A 16,005-nucleotide genomic window follows, 5' to 3' on the forward strand; every position below is an offset into this window, starting at 1 on the left:
TCTATTTTACATTTGGTAGTGTATATATGTCCGTGCCACTCTCTCACTTTGTCGCAGCTTACCCTTCCCCCTCCCGGTGTCCTCAAGTCCATTCTCTACGTCTGGTCTTTATTCCTGTCCTACCCCTAGGTTCTTCAGAACCTTTTTTTTTTTTGATTCCATATATAGGTGTAAGCACACGGTATTTGTTTTTCTCTTTCTGACTTACTTCTGTATGACAGACTCTAGGTCCAACCACGTCTCTACAAATGACCCAATTTTGTTCCTTTTTATGGCTGAGTAATATTCTATTGTGTATATTTACCACATCTTCTTTATCTGTTCATCTGCCGAAGGGCATTTAGGTTGCTTCGATGTCCTGGCTATTATAAATAGTGCTGCAGTGAACATTGTGGTACATGACTCTTTTTGAATTATGGTTTTCTCAGGGTATATGCCCAAGTAGTGGGATTGCTGGGTCATATGGTAGTTCTAATTTTAGTTTTTTAAGGAAGCTCCATACTGTTCTCCATAGTGGCTGTATCAATTTACATTCCCACCAACAGTGCAAGGGGGTTCCCTTTTCTCCACACCCTCTCCAGCATTTATTGTTTGTAGATTTTCTGATGATGGCCACTCTGATGGGTGTGAGGTGATATCTCATTGTAGTTTTGATTTGCATTTCTCTAATAATTAGCGATGTTGAGCATCTTTTCATGTGCCTCTGTATCTCTTCTTTGGAGAAATGTCTATTTAAGTCTCCAGCCCGTTTTTTTTTTTTTTTTTTTGTGGTACGCGGGCCTCTCACTGTTGTGGCTTCTCCCATTGTGGAGCACAGGCTCCAGACGCACAGACTCACTGGCCATGGCTCATGGGCCCAGCCACTTCACCATGTGGGATCTTCCTGGACCAGGGCACGAACCCATGTCCCCTGCATCGGCAGGTGGACTCTCAACCACTGCGCCACCAGGGAAGCCCTCCTGCCCAGTTTTTGATGGGGTTGTTTGATTTTTTGATATTGAGTTTCATGAGCTGTATGTATGTTTTGGAGATTAATCCCTTGTAAGTTGCTGCATTTGCAAATATTTTCTCCCATTGTGAGGGTTGTCTTTTCATCTTGTTTATGGTTTCCTTTGTTGTGCAAAAGCTTTGAAGTTTCATTAGGTCCCATTTGTTTGTTTTTCGTTTTATTTTCAATACCGTAGGTAGTGGGTCAAGAAAAATCTTGCTGTGATTTATGTCAAAGAGTGTTCTGCCTATGTTTTCCTCTAAGAGTTTTATAGTGTCCGGTCCTACATTTAGGTCTTTAATCCATTTTGAACTCTTTTTTGTGTTTGGTGTTAGGGAGTGTTCTGATTTCATTCTTTTACATGTAGCTGTCCACTTTTCCTAGCAACACTAATTGAAGAGGCTTTCTATTCTCCATTGTATAGACTTGCCTCCATTATCAAAGATAAGGTGACCATATGTGCATGGGTTTATCTCTGGGCTTTCTATCCTGTTCCATTGATCTATATTTCTGTTTTTGTGCCAGTACCATACTGTCTTGATTACTGTAGCTTTGTAGTATAGTCTGAAGTCAGGGAGCCTGATTCCTTCAGCTCCATTTTTCTTTCTCAATATTGCTTTGGTCTATCTTTGATAGGTCTTTTGTGTTTCCATAGAAATTGTGAAATTTTTTGTTCTAGCTCTGTGAAAAATGACATTGGTCATTTGATAAGGATTGCATTGAATCTGTAGATTGCTTTGGGTAGTATAGTCATTTTCACAATATTGATTCTTCCAATCCAAGAACATGGTATATCTCTCCATCTGTTTGTATCATCTTTAATTTCATTCATCAGTTCTTATAGTTTTCTGCATACACGTCTTTTGTCTCCTTAGGTAGGTTTATTCCTAGGTATTTTATTCTTTTTGTTTCAGTGGTAAATGGGAGTGTTTCCTTATTTACTCATTCAGATATTTTATCATTAGTGTATAGGAATGCCAGAGATTTCTGTGGATTAATTTTGTATCCTGCAACTTTACCAAATTCATTGATTAGCTCTAGTAATTTTCTGGTGGCATCTTTACACATCTCTATGTATAGTATCATGTCATCTGCAAACAGTGAGAGTTTTATTTCTTCTTTTCCAATTTGGATTCCTGTTATTTCTTTTTTTCTCTGACTGCTGTGGCTAAAACTTCCAAAACTATGTTGAACAAGAGTGGCAACAGTGGGCGACACTGTCTTTCTTCTGATCTTAGTGGAAATGGTTTCAGTTTTTCACCATTGAAAATGATGTTGACTGTGGGTTTGTCATATATGGCCTTTATGATGTTGAGGTAAGTTCCCTCTATGCCTACTTTCTGGGGGGGGTTATCATAAATGGGTGTTGAATTATATTTTGTAGAAAGCTTTTTCTGCATTTATTGAGATGATCTTATGGTTTTTCTCCTTCAATTTGTTAATATGGTTTATCACATTGATAGATTTGTGTATATTGAAGAATCCTTGCATTCCTGGGATAAACCCCACTTGATCATGGTGTATGATGCTTTTAATGTGCTGTTAGATTCTGTTTGCCAGTATTTTGTTGAGTATTTTTGCATCTATGTTCATCAGTGATATTGGTCTGTAGTTTTCCTTTTTTGTGACATCTTTGTCTGGTTTTGTTATCCGGGTGATGGTGGCCTCGAAGAATGAGTTTGGGAGTGTTCCTCCCTCTGCTATAGTTTGGAAGTGTTTGAGAAGGATAGGTGTTAGCTCTTCTCTAAATGTTTGATAGAATTCGTCTTTGAAGCCATCTGGTCCTGGGCTTTTGTTTGTTGGAAGATTTTCAATCACAATTTCAATTTCAGGGTTTATGATTGGTCTGTTTATATTTTCTATTTCTTCACAGTTCAGTCTTGGGAGGTTGTGCTTTTCTAAGAATTTGTCCATTTCTTCCAGGTTGTCCTTTTTATTGGCATATAGTTGCTTGTAATAATCTCTCATGATCCTTTGTATTTCTGCAGTGCCAGCTGTTACTTCACCTTTTTCATTTCTAATTCTAGTAATTTGAGTCTTCTCTCTTTTTTCTTGATGAGTCTGGCTAATGGTTTATCAATTTTGTTTATCTTCTCAAAGAACCAGCTTTTAGTTTTATTGATCTTTGCTATCATTTCCTTCATTTCTTTTTCATTTATTTCTTATCTGATCTTTATGATTTATTTCCTTTTGCTAACTTCGGGGTTTTTTGTTCTTCTTTCTCTAATTGCTTTAGGTGTAAGGTTAGGTTATTTATTTGAGAAGTTCCTCCTTTCTTGAGTTAGGATTGCATTGCTATAAACTTCCCTCTTAGAATTGCTTTAGCTGCATCCCATATGTTTTGGGTCATCGTTTATTCATTGTCCTTTGTTTCTAAGTATTTTTTGATTTCCTCTTTGAATTCTTCAGTGATCTCTTGGTTATTTAGTAGTATATTGTTTAGCCTCCATGTGTTTGTATTTTTTACAGAATTTTTCTGTAATTGACATCTAGTCTCATAGTGTTGTGGTCAGAAAAGATACTTGATAAAATTTCAATTTTCTTAACTTTACCAAGGCTTGATTTGTGACCCAAGATATGATCTATCTTGGAGAATGTTCCAAGCGCACTTGAGAAGAACGTGTATTCTGTTATTTTTGGATGGAATGTCCTATAAATATCAATTATGTCCATCTTCTTTAATGTCTCATTTAAAGCTTGTGTTTCCTTATTTATTTTCATTTCAGATATCTCTCCATTAGTGAAAGTGGGCTGGTAATGTCCCCTACTATGATTGTGTTAATGTCAATTTCCCCTTTTATGGCTGTTAGCATTTGCCTTATGTATTGAGGTGCTCCTATGTTGGGTGCATAAATATTTAGAATTGTGATATCTTCTTCTTGGATCAGTCCCTTAATCGTTATGTAGTGTCCTTCTTTGTCTCTTGTAATAGTCTTTATTTAAAAGTCTATTTTGTCTGATATGAGAATTGCTACTCCAGCTTTCTTGTGATTTCCATTTGCATGGAATATCTGTTTCCATCCCCTCACTTTCAGTCTGTATGTGTCCTAGGTGTGAAGTGGGTCTCTTGTAGATAGCATATGTATGGGTCTTGTTTTTATATCCATTCAGCCAGTCTATGTCTTTTGGTTGGAGCCTTTAATCCATTTACATTTAAGGTAATTATTGATATGTTGTTCCTATTACCATTTTCTTAATTGTTTTGGGTTTGTTATTGTGGGTCTTTTAATCTCTTGTGTTTGCTGCCTAGAGAAGTTCCTTTAGCATTTGTTGTAAAGCTGGTTTGGTGGAGCTGAATTCTCTTAGCTTTTGCTTGTCTGAAAAAGTTTTAATTTCTCTGTCGAATCTGAATGAGATCCTTGCTGGGTAGAGTAATCTTGGTTGTAGGTTTTTCCCTTTCATCACTTTAAATATATCCTGCCTCCCCCTTCTGGCTTGTAGAGTTTCTGGTGAAAGATCAACTGTTAACCTTATGGGGATTCCCTTGTATGTTATTTGTTGCTTTTCCCTGCTGCTTTTAATATTTTTTCTTTGTATTTAATATTTGATTTTTTTTTTTTTTGAGGTATGCGGGCCTCTCACTGTTGTTGCCTCCCCCGTTGCGGAGCCCAGGCTCCAGAAGTGCAGGCTCAGCGGCCATGGCTCACAGGCCTAGCTGCTCTGTGGCATGTGGGATCTTCCCAGACTGGGGCACGAACCCGTGTCCCCTGCATCGGCAGGCAGACTCTCAACCACTGCGCCACCAGGGAAGCCCTAATATTTGGTATTTTGATTAATATGTGTCTTGGCATGTTTCTCCTTGGGACTCTCTGTGCTTCCTGGACTTGATTGACTATTTCCTTTCCCATATTAGGGAAGTTTTCAACTATAATCTCTTCAAATATTTTCTCAGTCCCTTTTTTTGTTTTTCCTCTTCTTCTTCTGGGACCCCTATAATATGAATGTTGGTGCATTTAATGTTGTCCCAGAGGTCTCTGAGACTATCCTCAATTCTTTTCATTCTTTTTTTCTTTATTCGGCTCTGCAGTAGTTATTTCCACTATTTTATCTTCCAGGTCAATTATCTGTTCCTCTGCCTCAGTTATTCTGCTATTGATTCCTTCTAGAGAAGAATTTTTAATTTCATTTATTGTGTTGTTCATCGTTGTTTTTTTGCTCTTTAGTTCTTCCAGGTCCTTGTTTAATGTTTCTTATATTTTCTCCATTCTATTTCCAAGATTTTGGATCATCTTTACTATCAATACTCTGAATTCTTTTCCAGGTAGACTGCCTATTTCCTCTCCATTTGTTTGGTCTGGTGGGTTTTTACCTTGCTCCTTCATGTGCTGTGTGTTTCTCTGTCTTCTCATTTTCCTTAACTTACTGTGTTTGGGGTCTCTTTTTCGCACACTGCAGGTTCATAGTTTCCGTTGTTTTTGGTGTCTGCCCTCAGTGGCTAAGGCTGGTTCAGTAGGTTGTGTAGGCTTCCTGGTGTAGGGAACTGGTGCCCATGTTCTGGTCAGTGAGGCTGGATCTTGTCTTTCAGATGGGCAGGACCACGTCCCCTTGTGTGTTTTGGGGGGTCTGTGACCTTATGATTTTAGGCAGCCTCTCTGCTAATGGGTGGGGTTGTGCTCCTGTCTTGGTAGTTGTTTGGCCTAGGGTGTCCAGCACTTTAGCTTGCTAGTCGTTGAGTAGAGCTGGGTCTTAGCATTGACGTGGAGATCTCTGGGAGAGCTTTTGCTGTTTGATATTACATGGGGCTGGGAGATCTCTGGTGGACCAATGTCTGGAACTTTTCTCCCCCATTTCAGAGGCTCAGGCGTGACACCTGGCTGGAGCACCACCACCCTTTCAGCCACATGGCTCAGAAGAAAAGGGAGAAAAAAGAAAAAGAAAGAAAGTTAAAAAATAAAATTTAATTAAATTAATAAAGTATTGAAATTAAAATATTATTAAAAATTAAAAAAAGAGCTTCCCTGGTGGCGCAGTCGTTGAGAGTCTGCCTGCCGATGCAGGGGACACGGGTTCGTGACCTGGTCCAGGAAGATCCCGCATGCCGCGGAGCAGCTAGGCCCATGAGCCATGGCCGCTGAGCCTGCGCATCCGGAGCCTGTGCTCCACAACGGGAGAGGCCACAACAGTGAGAGGCCTGCGTACTGAAAAAAAAAAAAAAAAAGTAATTTAGAAAAGAAAAAGAAGGAAAGTAGAGGGCAACCAAACCAAAAAGGAAATCCACCAATGAAAACAAGTGCTAAAAACTATACTTAAAAAAAAAAATGGACAGAGAGAACCCTAGGACAAATGGTAAAAGAAAAGCTATACAGACAAAATCACACAAAGAAGCATACACATACACACTCACAAAAAGAGAAAAAGGAAAAAAGAAAAGAACATATATATACTTATATATATATATATATATTATATATATATATATATATATATAGAGAGAGAGAGAGAGAGAGAGAAAGAAGGAAGAGAGCAACCAAATCAATAGACAAATCTACCAATGATAATAAGCTCTAAATGCTAAACTAAAATAACCATGAAACCAGAAACAAATTAGATGCAGAAAGCAAACCCCAAGTCTATAGTTGCTCCCAAATCCACTGCCTCAATTTTGGGATGATTCGTTGTCTATTCAGGTTTTCCAGAGATGCAGGGTACATCAAGTTGATTGTGGAGACTTAATCCACTGCTCCTAAGGCTGCTGGGAGAAATTTCCCTTTCTCTTCTTTGTTCTCACAGGTCCTGGGGTTCAGCTTTGTATTTGGCCCCACCTCTGTGTGTAGGTCACCTGAGGGCATCTGTTCCCTTTTGGGAAGTCTGAGGTCTTCTGCCAGCATTCAGTAGGTGTAGGAGTTGTTCCACATGCAGATGTATTTTTGATTTATTTGTGGGGAGGAAAGTGATCTCCACGTCTTACTCCTCCACCATCTTGGAGGTCCCCTCTATATAGTACACTTTTAACTGAGAAATTTCTGGTAGCTCCAGAATGAGACTGGTATTTCTACTCCCCACATCCAACCCCACCACCTCATACAGTTATTATTTTTCTCTTTACTGTGTGTTTTGTTTTTGTTTTTAGGCAACAGAAAATAAGTGTTATAATAACTGAAAGGCAGGAAAAGTCCTTACTTATTGAAATGAAATGGAGGATTTCTGGCAGAGACTTCTGCTCATCTGCTCTGATCATCTGCTCTTGAGAGACTATTTTGTTATGGTGGAAGGAATTATCTTCCTGATTTCAGAGCTCCTATCTCTGGCTTCTTCTCTTTAGTTACAGCAGAAGCAAGAGACAAGAGGAAGAGAGGGGAGAACATTAGCCTGGGCAGACTGCACTCAGGGTCCCAGTGTGGCTCTGCTTACTCAAGTAACGTCATTTCTATAGGTTCCAGTTTCCCATTGTTTAATGACTCAAACAAATGTCAGTTACTGGCTTCTAAATTGTTTGTTTCTTATTGTCCTAATATTTTAAAATATTGAGCAGGAATTATTCATGCTAACATGGTAATTAGAACACATTATTATAATTCCTGTAAACCTGGTACCCAGTAGCCTCCTTGAGTACCTTGGTGAGTGCTATGAAGTTCTGTGGGGAAAGAGATATTTTTTGGTGGATAACATATAAAGATTGCATATGAAATCTATATTCATTGACCCATCCATCTTTTCTCACATGGTCCTAGTGGGACTATGCTCTGTGGTATACTATGTTGATATGATCATAGGCATTTCATAAAGGATTTATAAAACACTGACACAGTCTGGTGTTTGAAAGAAGAGAGAATTGTGAGGACAAGTTTATAAAGAAGATAAATTACATGGATCATTATTTACATATCAAAAATCAAAATTCCTCATGAGACTGTCTTTTTTATCATCAATTAGAGAAGGACTATGAAAAAAATCATTAGCAACACATAATAGTGATAAGGTAGATCTGATTATGCAAATAGGAAAAAATGTGGGCAAAATACTAAGTGGATAAGAAAGGGTACAAATTTTGTAATATGATACTATGTGAATGGTATTTTTTTTAAGATTTGTATATTTATTCTGAACACACGATTTGTGTGATTTATTATTTGTTAACTTCTAGGATTTCCATTATATAATACAAAGCTATAGTGAACATTCTTTTGCATACATTCTTATGTACTTGTGTAAATATGTATTTAAGTTAACGTCCCAGTAGTAGAATAGCAAATTTGGAAAGTATATATATTTTTCATTTTGAGAAGTAATTCATTTTGAAAAATAATCTTTTTTCAAAAATAAAAAAATCAAAATTAATTCTATAATTTTGTATTGATGAGACTGGTGAATTGAATCAAATTTATTTTTCCAGGTCCTCATCCAACTACAACTCCAGAGTCAAGTCATACAGGTTCAGTACCTCTTTATCCTACTTACATTGTTTCAAACTTAATAAAGTGATGGGTGAAAAATGATGTCATGTACTAATTTGCATTTTTAAATTATCAATGAAGCTGAATTTTTTTGGTCTCCTTTCACTTATTTTGGTCCGTTGTTCATTTTCCTATGTGGTTTCTGAAATATTTTTCTTGTTGACTTATCAGAACTCAAGATAAGTTAAAGCCCTTTAAACATGAAGTGGAATTTTCTTCTAAGTTTTTTCTTTGCCTTATTTTACTAGTCAGGTTTCTTTTAAGATTTTATGCTATTGAATATAGATTGCTTTTTATAACTTTTAATTATATAAGTAGTATACTAATATAAATTTGTAAAATTTCAAACATTACAAAAGCATACAGAGTAAAAGATTAGTTTTCCACCTCTTTCTCTGGTCTATTACCTAAATTAATCTCTTTATAGTTTAAGGTGTCTTTTTAATCTATTTCTACACATCAACATTCTTATTTGTGTAGGTATACATATTTTGGCTTTTTCTTAACCAAAAATGGCATCATGCTGTTCATATTTTTCTGAAACTTGCACTTTTTCCACTTATTGCCTTGAACTGGAGCTGTAGTTAAATTTATTCCCATCTTTTTAAATGATGGTTTTAATATGTACTATATTTCATTTAACCATTCTCTCAGTGGTCATTTATATGTGCAGAATTTTTACATTCATAGGTAGTTGAATGTGTTGATCTTTTTCCTAATGGCTATGAGTGTTGTGTCTTTCTTATAAAAGCTTCAGGAGTTCTCCATGCTGAAATCATATAAACATTTCCATCATGTCTCCATTTTGAAATTATATAAACATTTCTACCATGTGATTGTGTGATTGCATTAAATCACTGATTCATCTCACATTCTTTATGGTATATGAAATGAGATTGGGTTCCTCCCCACTCCACCTACCTTCATCCAATGGCGAAGTAGCACCATTTGTTGAATAAGTTGTCTTCTCTCCAACTGTGTTGAAGTGCCAGTTTTTATTACACATTAAATTCATAGGTGTTCTAGTCTTCTTTCTGTTCCCTTGAATTCTGTGCATTCCTGTGCCAGCACCAAGTTGATGTTTTGATTGCAGTACTATGATATGTTTTAGTATCTGGCAGAACACTTCCTTTTCAGCTGCTCAGGCTACTCTCTATGTTAATTTTTCTAGATCAACTTCTATTTTATTTTACTGACAGTTTTAACTATTTTAATTGTATATTTCATTGGCATTAAGTGTATTCACATTTTTGTGCAACCACTACTACTACCTAGCTCCAAAATTTTTTCAGCATCTCAAAATGAAACATTATACCTATTAAACAATAACGCTTCAGTCTCCCGCCCCCCAGCCCTGTTAGCCATTATCTATTTTCTATGTCTATGAATTTGACTATTCCAAGTACCTCATAGACTAGGATTCACTACTGGCTTATTTCACTTAGCATAATGTGTTCTGGCTTATTTCACTTAGCATAATGTTTTCAAGGTTCATCCACCTTGTAACATGTATCAGAACTTTATTCCTTTTATGGCTTAAAAATATTCCATTCTATATACCACATTTCTTTTATTCATGCATTTGTTGAAAGTTTCTTGGTTTGGTTCCACCTTTTGGCTATTCTGAATAATGCTGCTCTGAAATTGGCATTCAAGTATCTGAGTCCCTATCTTCAATTTTGGTGGTTATATACATAGGAATAGAATTGCTGGGTTATAGAGTAGCTCTATGTTTATGTTTTTGAGGAACAACCATAGTGTCTTCCACAGCAGGTGCACCATTTTACATCCCCTCCAGTGATGCACAAAGATTCCAAATTCTCAACCTTTTTGCCAGCACTTGTTGTTTTCTGATTTTTGATAAAATCCATACCAATATATATGAAGTAGTACCTCATTGTGGTTTTTATTTGAATATCTAAAATTATTAATGATTGATCATCTTTTCATGTGCTTATTGGTCTTTTGTATATCTTCTTTAGAGAAATAACCATTCAAGTCCTTTGCCCATTTTTGAATTTTTAAAAAATTTTTTGTTCATAATATATCTTGAATATTAATCCCTTATCAGATATATAATTTGCAGATGCTTCCTCCCATTCTGTGTATTGCCTCTTCACTCTGATGACAGTATCCCTTGTGAAACAAAAGTTTTTAATATTGATGTATCTATTTGTTTTTTGTTGCATATGCTTTTGGTGTCACATCCAAGAAATCATTGCCAGATCCAAATTCATGAAGCTGTCCTCCATGTTTTCTTCTAAGCGTTTTACAGTTTTAGCTCTTAAGTTTCTAGTTCATTTTTGTTCCTTTCTTCTTTTGCTCTCTTCCCTTATGATTTGATGATTAGCTTTAGTGTTATGTTGGATTCCTTTCTCTTTCTCGTATATGTATCTATTACAGAGTTTTGTGGTTCTCATGAGGTTTATATATAGCAATCTATACATATACATGATTATTTTAAGTTGTTAATCTCTTAAGTTTGAACGCATTCTAACAACCCTGTATTTTTATTCCATCCCACCACATTTAATGTTTTTAACCATCATATTTTACATCTTTTTTGTTTTGTTCATCCTTTAACTACTTATTGTGGTTATAGATGGTTTTACTACTAGTAGGGCTAGTACTATTTGGTAGAGCTGGGATCTGAGGAAGCAGGCTGTGGGTCTCAGGGCAAGTGTTGGCCTACTGGTACGTGGGGCCAGGGCTTGGGAGATCCTGGGGCTGGTGTCAGCCTGCTGGTGTTGTTTTGCCAAAAGCCTTACTTTCAGTTTCAAAGTTCATAGGATTCGCTGGCAAAATAACCACTCTACACTCAGTAAACAAGAATTTAGAGAGAGTTTATTGAATTAACAAATATTACAGTATACTAATTAAGAAAATAATAGTAAAACTAAGAAAAAATCGTAAATACCGAGGTTTATACATCACTGAATTGGGGAGACATCTATATCCAGATCCAAGCAGCGCTGGGAAGTCCCTTGAACAGCAATCTGGAGTCCAAATTGGGAAGGTCCCAGGCGGTGCGTCCACTCCACGGGTGAGACTTCAGTTTGCCACTTGAAGGAGCCCAGCTTTTAGCACCAGGCCGCAGGCTGATAGCAATCAGCCTACATGCAAGTTTGCAGCTCTGGTTCTTGTCATAAATGCCTTGGTCTTAACTTGTAAGTCTTGGAATGTTCTTGATCCCCAGGGGCTGGCCAGACCCTCAAGGTGCAAGAAGCCCCATGACTTACTCTCTATCTTATCTAGTGGTTTACAATGTGTGCAGGCGCCACCCCTGCTGGCCTGGGTGTAGCTCAGCAGTTTGGCATGCAGCCAACTTTAGCGTCATTGTCTGGTCAGAGAGAGGCCTTGTTCCACCTCTGAAACCTGAACAAGACTACTTTACTAGCTTCCCCAACAGGTGGGCAGGGTTTTTTCCTAACTTGGCTAACTGTAGTGTCCAGGGTGTCCCGGAGCTGGTGTTGGCCCACTGGTGTGTGGGGTCTGATCTTGGGGAAGCTGGCTTAGGGGCCCAATGTTCCTGAAGCTGAAATCAGACTGCTGGTGGGTGAGGCTAGGGCCCATGGGCTTCTGGGGATGGTGCTGGCCCACTAGTGAGCAGAGCCAGGTGCCAGGGTCTCGTTGCAGTATATTGAGCCAGGTCCTGGGCCCTCTGCTGGGCAGGGATGGGTCCCAGGCAGCTGAAGGATCAGGGGTCCTAAGGCAGACAGCCTCCTTGTGGGTGGGGCTATGTCTTCACTCCAATAACTGCTTGGCCTGGAGTGTCCCAGAACTTGTGCCCACCTGCTGGGGGGCAGGGTCATATCATGGTTCTAATAAGCTAGAGGGAGGATTCCAAAATGGCGTTTGCCAGCACCAGAGTCTGTGGTATGAGCTCCCAACAATGGCTGCTGCCACCATCTGTGTCCCCAGGGTGAGTTCCAGTTGCCTTCTGCCTCTCCAAGATCAGCAGGGGATCTGACCCAAGCTCCTTTCAAATTACTGCTTCTGCCCTGGGTCTCAAAAGTGTGAGACATTTTGTTTTCGTCCTTTAAGAGTGGAGTCTCTATTTCCTACAACTCCTTGGATCTCCCAAAAGTAAGCCACACTGGCTTTCAAAGCTGAATATTCTGGGGGCTTGTCTTCCTGGTGCAGGACCCCTAGGCTGAAGAATCTGATGTGAAGCTCAGACCCCTCCTTCCTTGGAGACAACCTCTGCAATTATAATGATCCTCCTAGTTTGTGGGTCACCTACCCAGAGGTAGGGGTCTTGTTTATACCATGTCTTTGATCCTCTTTCCTGTCTCATGTTGGTTTCTTCTTTATATCCTTGGTTGTAGAAGATCATTTCTGCTAGTCTTCAGGTCATTCTCATCCATAGTTGTTCTGTAAACAGTTGTAATGCTCATTTGCCTGAGGAAGGAGGGGAACTCAGAGTCTTCCTACTCCACTGTCTTGGCAACTTCCCTAGCTCTTAAGTTTAGTTCTTTGATCTTTTTAAATTAATTTTTGTATATATTATAAGGTAGGTGTCAAAATTCATTCTTTTGCATGTGGATATCCAGTTATCCAAGAACCATGTGTTGAAAAGATTGCCCTTTCCCCATTAAATGTTCTTAGCACCCTTGTGAACAATCATTTGACCATATAAGTGAAAGGTTATTTCTGAGCTCTCTGGTTTTTATTTTAATTGAAGTATAGTTGTTTTACAATATTATATTAGTTTCAGGTGTACAACATAGTGATTTGATATTTTTAAAGATTATACCCAATTTAAAGTTATTACAAAATAATAGCTATATTTCCCTGTGCTGTACAATATATCCTTGTTGCTTCTGGGCTCTCTATTCTATTCTATTGGTCTCTGTGTCTGTCTCTATGCTAATACCACTATGTTTTGATTATTGTAGCTTTTTAGTAAGTTTTGGAATTGGGAAACGTGAGTCCTCCCAACTTTGCATTTCTTTATCAAGATTTTCCTGTCTACTTCTACTCCCTTGAGATTCCATATGAAGTTTAGGTTTAATTTGTCTATTTATGCAAAATGCATTTTTATATGGTCAAAGGGTTGCATTTAATCTGTAGATTGCTTTGTGTGGTATTAACACCTTAACAATATTAAGTCTTCCAATCCATGAACGCAGGATGTGCTTTCACTTTTTAATGTCTTCAATTTCTTTAAGCAATGCTTTGTAGTTTTCAGTGTACAAGTCTTTCACCTCCTTCGTTATGTTTATTCCTAAGTATTTTATTCTCTTTGATGCTACTGTAAGAGGAGTTGCTTTTTTTAAATTAATTTTCTTTTTAGACTGTTCGTTGGTAGTGTATAGAAATGCAACTGATTTTTCTTTGTTGATTTTGTAGCCTCCAACTTTGTTGAATTAATTTATTACTTCTAACAGGTTTGTGTGTGTGTGTATGTGCGTGTGTATATAATCTTTAGTTTTCCACTTAAAAGATTATGTGATCTGGAACAGAGATCATTTTATTTCTTCTTTCCCAGTTTAGATGCTTTTTATTTCTTTTTCTTGTCTAATTGCTCTGACTAGGCAAGAAAAAGAAATTAAAAAATTTTTTATGTTGATAGAAGTGGCAAATGGGAGCATCCTGAATTGTTCCTGACTTAAAAAAAAAATTCAGTTTTTCACTATTGAGTGTGATGTTAGCTATTGGTTTTTCATAAATGACCTTTATGATGTTGAATTTCATTCTATTGCAGCTCAACTTTTACATGATATTTAAGCCATCTTATGCCTTTTAATTTTAAGTAAAATCACATTGAATCCATAGGCTAATTTTGACATTATACTGATGATAAATTTGTTTGCTGTACCACAGAATATTGTCCCAAGAAATGTTAATGGACAGGAAGAAGAATATTTTGACATTGAATATAAATTTATGATTTTTATGACACTACTTTTTAAGCATTAATATAATTCATGTAGGAAAAATTAAATTATCAGGGATTTTGCGCAAAGGCAAAAATTCAAAACCTATAAATTTATAGGTCTTTAAGCTTTATTATTTTCTTCTTCTACCTTTTTTTCTTGTTTCCATTTTTTTTCTTTTTTCAGCATATCCCAGTCCAAGTGATGAGTTACAGCCTGAACATTTTGAGGATTTAGGTATTATTTTGGTTATAAACAACACTGCATTATGAAACCCTAGAGTTCTACATGGAACTATTTCAATTATCTGTAATTAGAGAAGAAAAAACATGTCACAAATTGGTGATAACTGACATTTGTAGTTTTTTTAATAGTGCAGATCCCATGACAAATATAAGTGGTAGTGTATGTAAACATGGAGATAACACAGTTTTCAAGAACTGCCCCAACTTAGGATTCCTAGTGGGGTGAGGTAATTTTCTTAAATGCTATAGTCATGTGTAGGTTAAAATATATAAAATGTAACCTGCTTCCCATGTGATAGTGTTATTTTGTGATGGAGATTTGTAGATAAATTTTCTTCCTTGTGTATACCTTGTATACACAAGCCTTACATGCAATTAGTTGGGTTAGTTTTTTGGTTTTTTTTTTTGCGGTACGCGGGCCTCTCACTGTTGTGGCCTCTCCCGTTGCGAGCACAGGCTCCGGACGCGCAGGCCCAGCGGCCATGGCTCACGGGCCCAGCCGCTCCGCGGCACGTGGGATCTTCCCGGACCGGGGCACAAACCCGTGTCCCCTGCATCGGCAGGCGGACTCTCAATCACTGCACCACCAGGGAGGCCCGGGTTAGTTTTTTTTTATAACAGGCGGGGGTAGCACACTTTATGTTGCCTTGCGTGGTTCACACAACATATGTTTAAAAAAACTTGGTGAAGTATAGTTGTGACATTTAAATGAAATATAATTATTTCTTGATAAGAAAATGAAGAAAAATTGTTATTACTTTAGACTAGTAAAGTTAATCTTTTTATAAAATGTACTTTAGGCTTATGTTTTCCCTCTGAAAACTGGTCAAATTGCCACTGTGTCAAGTGAATCCAGTAATTTGGTAGTATTATTTATTGCTCTCTGGATAGTCAAAAATGCATGTTTACGTTTCTGTGCATAGTTTTCATCCATGTGCCCTGGTGTTTCATTTATAGTATTAGAGAAAATCTCTTTGTAATTAGGACCGTGTCTTAATTTGGGGGACAGGGAAATAAGGAGGGGTGATGATAGATAAAGCATTGTTTGTGAAGACTGAAAATAACATTTGTGTGATAAATTAATAGAACTTTATTATAATTTATTCAACAATCACACTTTTGGGGGAAAAGTATAAGTTAAATTCCTAACAAAATCATAAGAAATAGACTGAATACTGAGCTATAATGGGACAATATGTTTTAAAAAAATTCTCTTCTAATCTAGTGAATTCTAATTGTCCTAACTACCTTTACTAAATAACCTGGTATGGTAGCTACAGCACACAATGATAATAAGTAAGCTTCATGTTAAGAATTTCACAAGGTGGATCCTAACTCTGGAATCTATTTTGAAGGGTTCTTTAGTCAAAATGACCTGGATGCACTAGCAGTCAAGCTAAAACTAGATTGATAATTCTTTTTCTTTGCTATAATTATAGCTGATCTGATCAAATTAAAATGCAACAGCTACTTGGAGACTCCTATGTGCTCAATTATCT

General features: G+C 37.3%; 1 protein-coding gene across 1 annotated transcript in view; it reads left to right on the forward strand.

Moving 5' to 3' along the window:
• LOC114897830 (membrane cofactor protein-like) overlaps window positions 1–8,410 on the forward strand; it is a 39,669-nt gene extending 31,259 nt beyond the window's left edge. Inside the window, exon 8 of the mRNA XM_029226900.1 lies at window positions 8,322–8,410. Coding sequence (XP_029082733.1) covers window positions 8,322–8,410 — 89 coding nt within the window. The remainder of the gene's footprint in view (window positions 1–8,321) is intronic.
• Window positions 8,411–16,005: the final 7,595 nt, after the last annotated feature.

Source organism: Monodon monoceros, unplaced genomic scaffold (assembly GCF_005190385.1).
Source record: "Monodon monoceros isolate NGI ecotype Baffin Bay Population unplaced genomic scaffold, NGI_Narwhal_1 Super_Scaffold_18, whole genome shotgun sequence".
In the NCBI taxonomy this organism is placed as follows: domain Eukaryota; kingdom Metazoa; phylum Chordata; class Mammalia; order Artiodactyla; family Monodontidae; genus Monodon; species Monodon monoceros.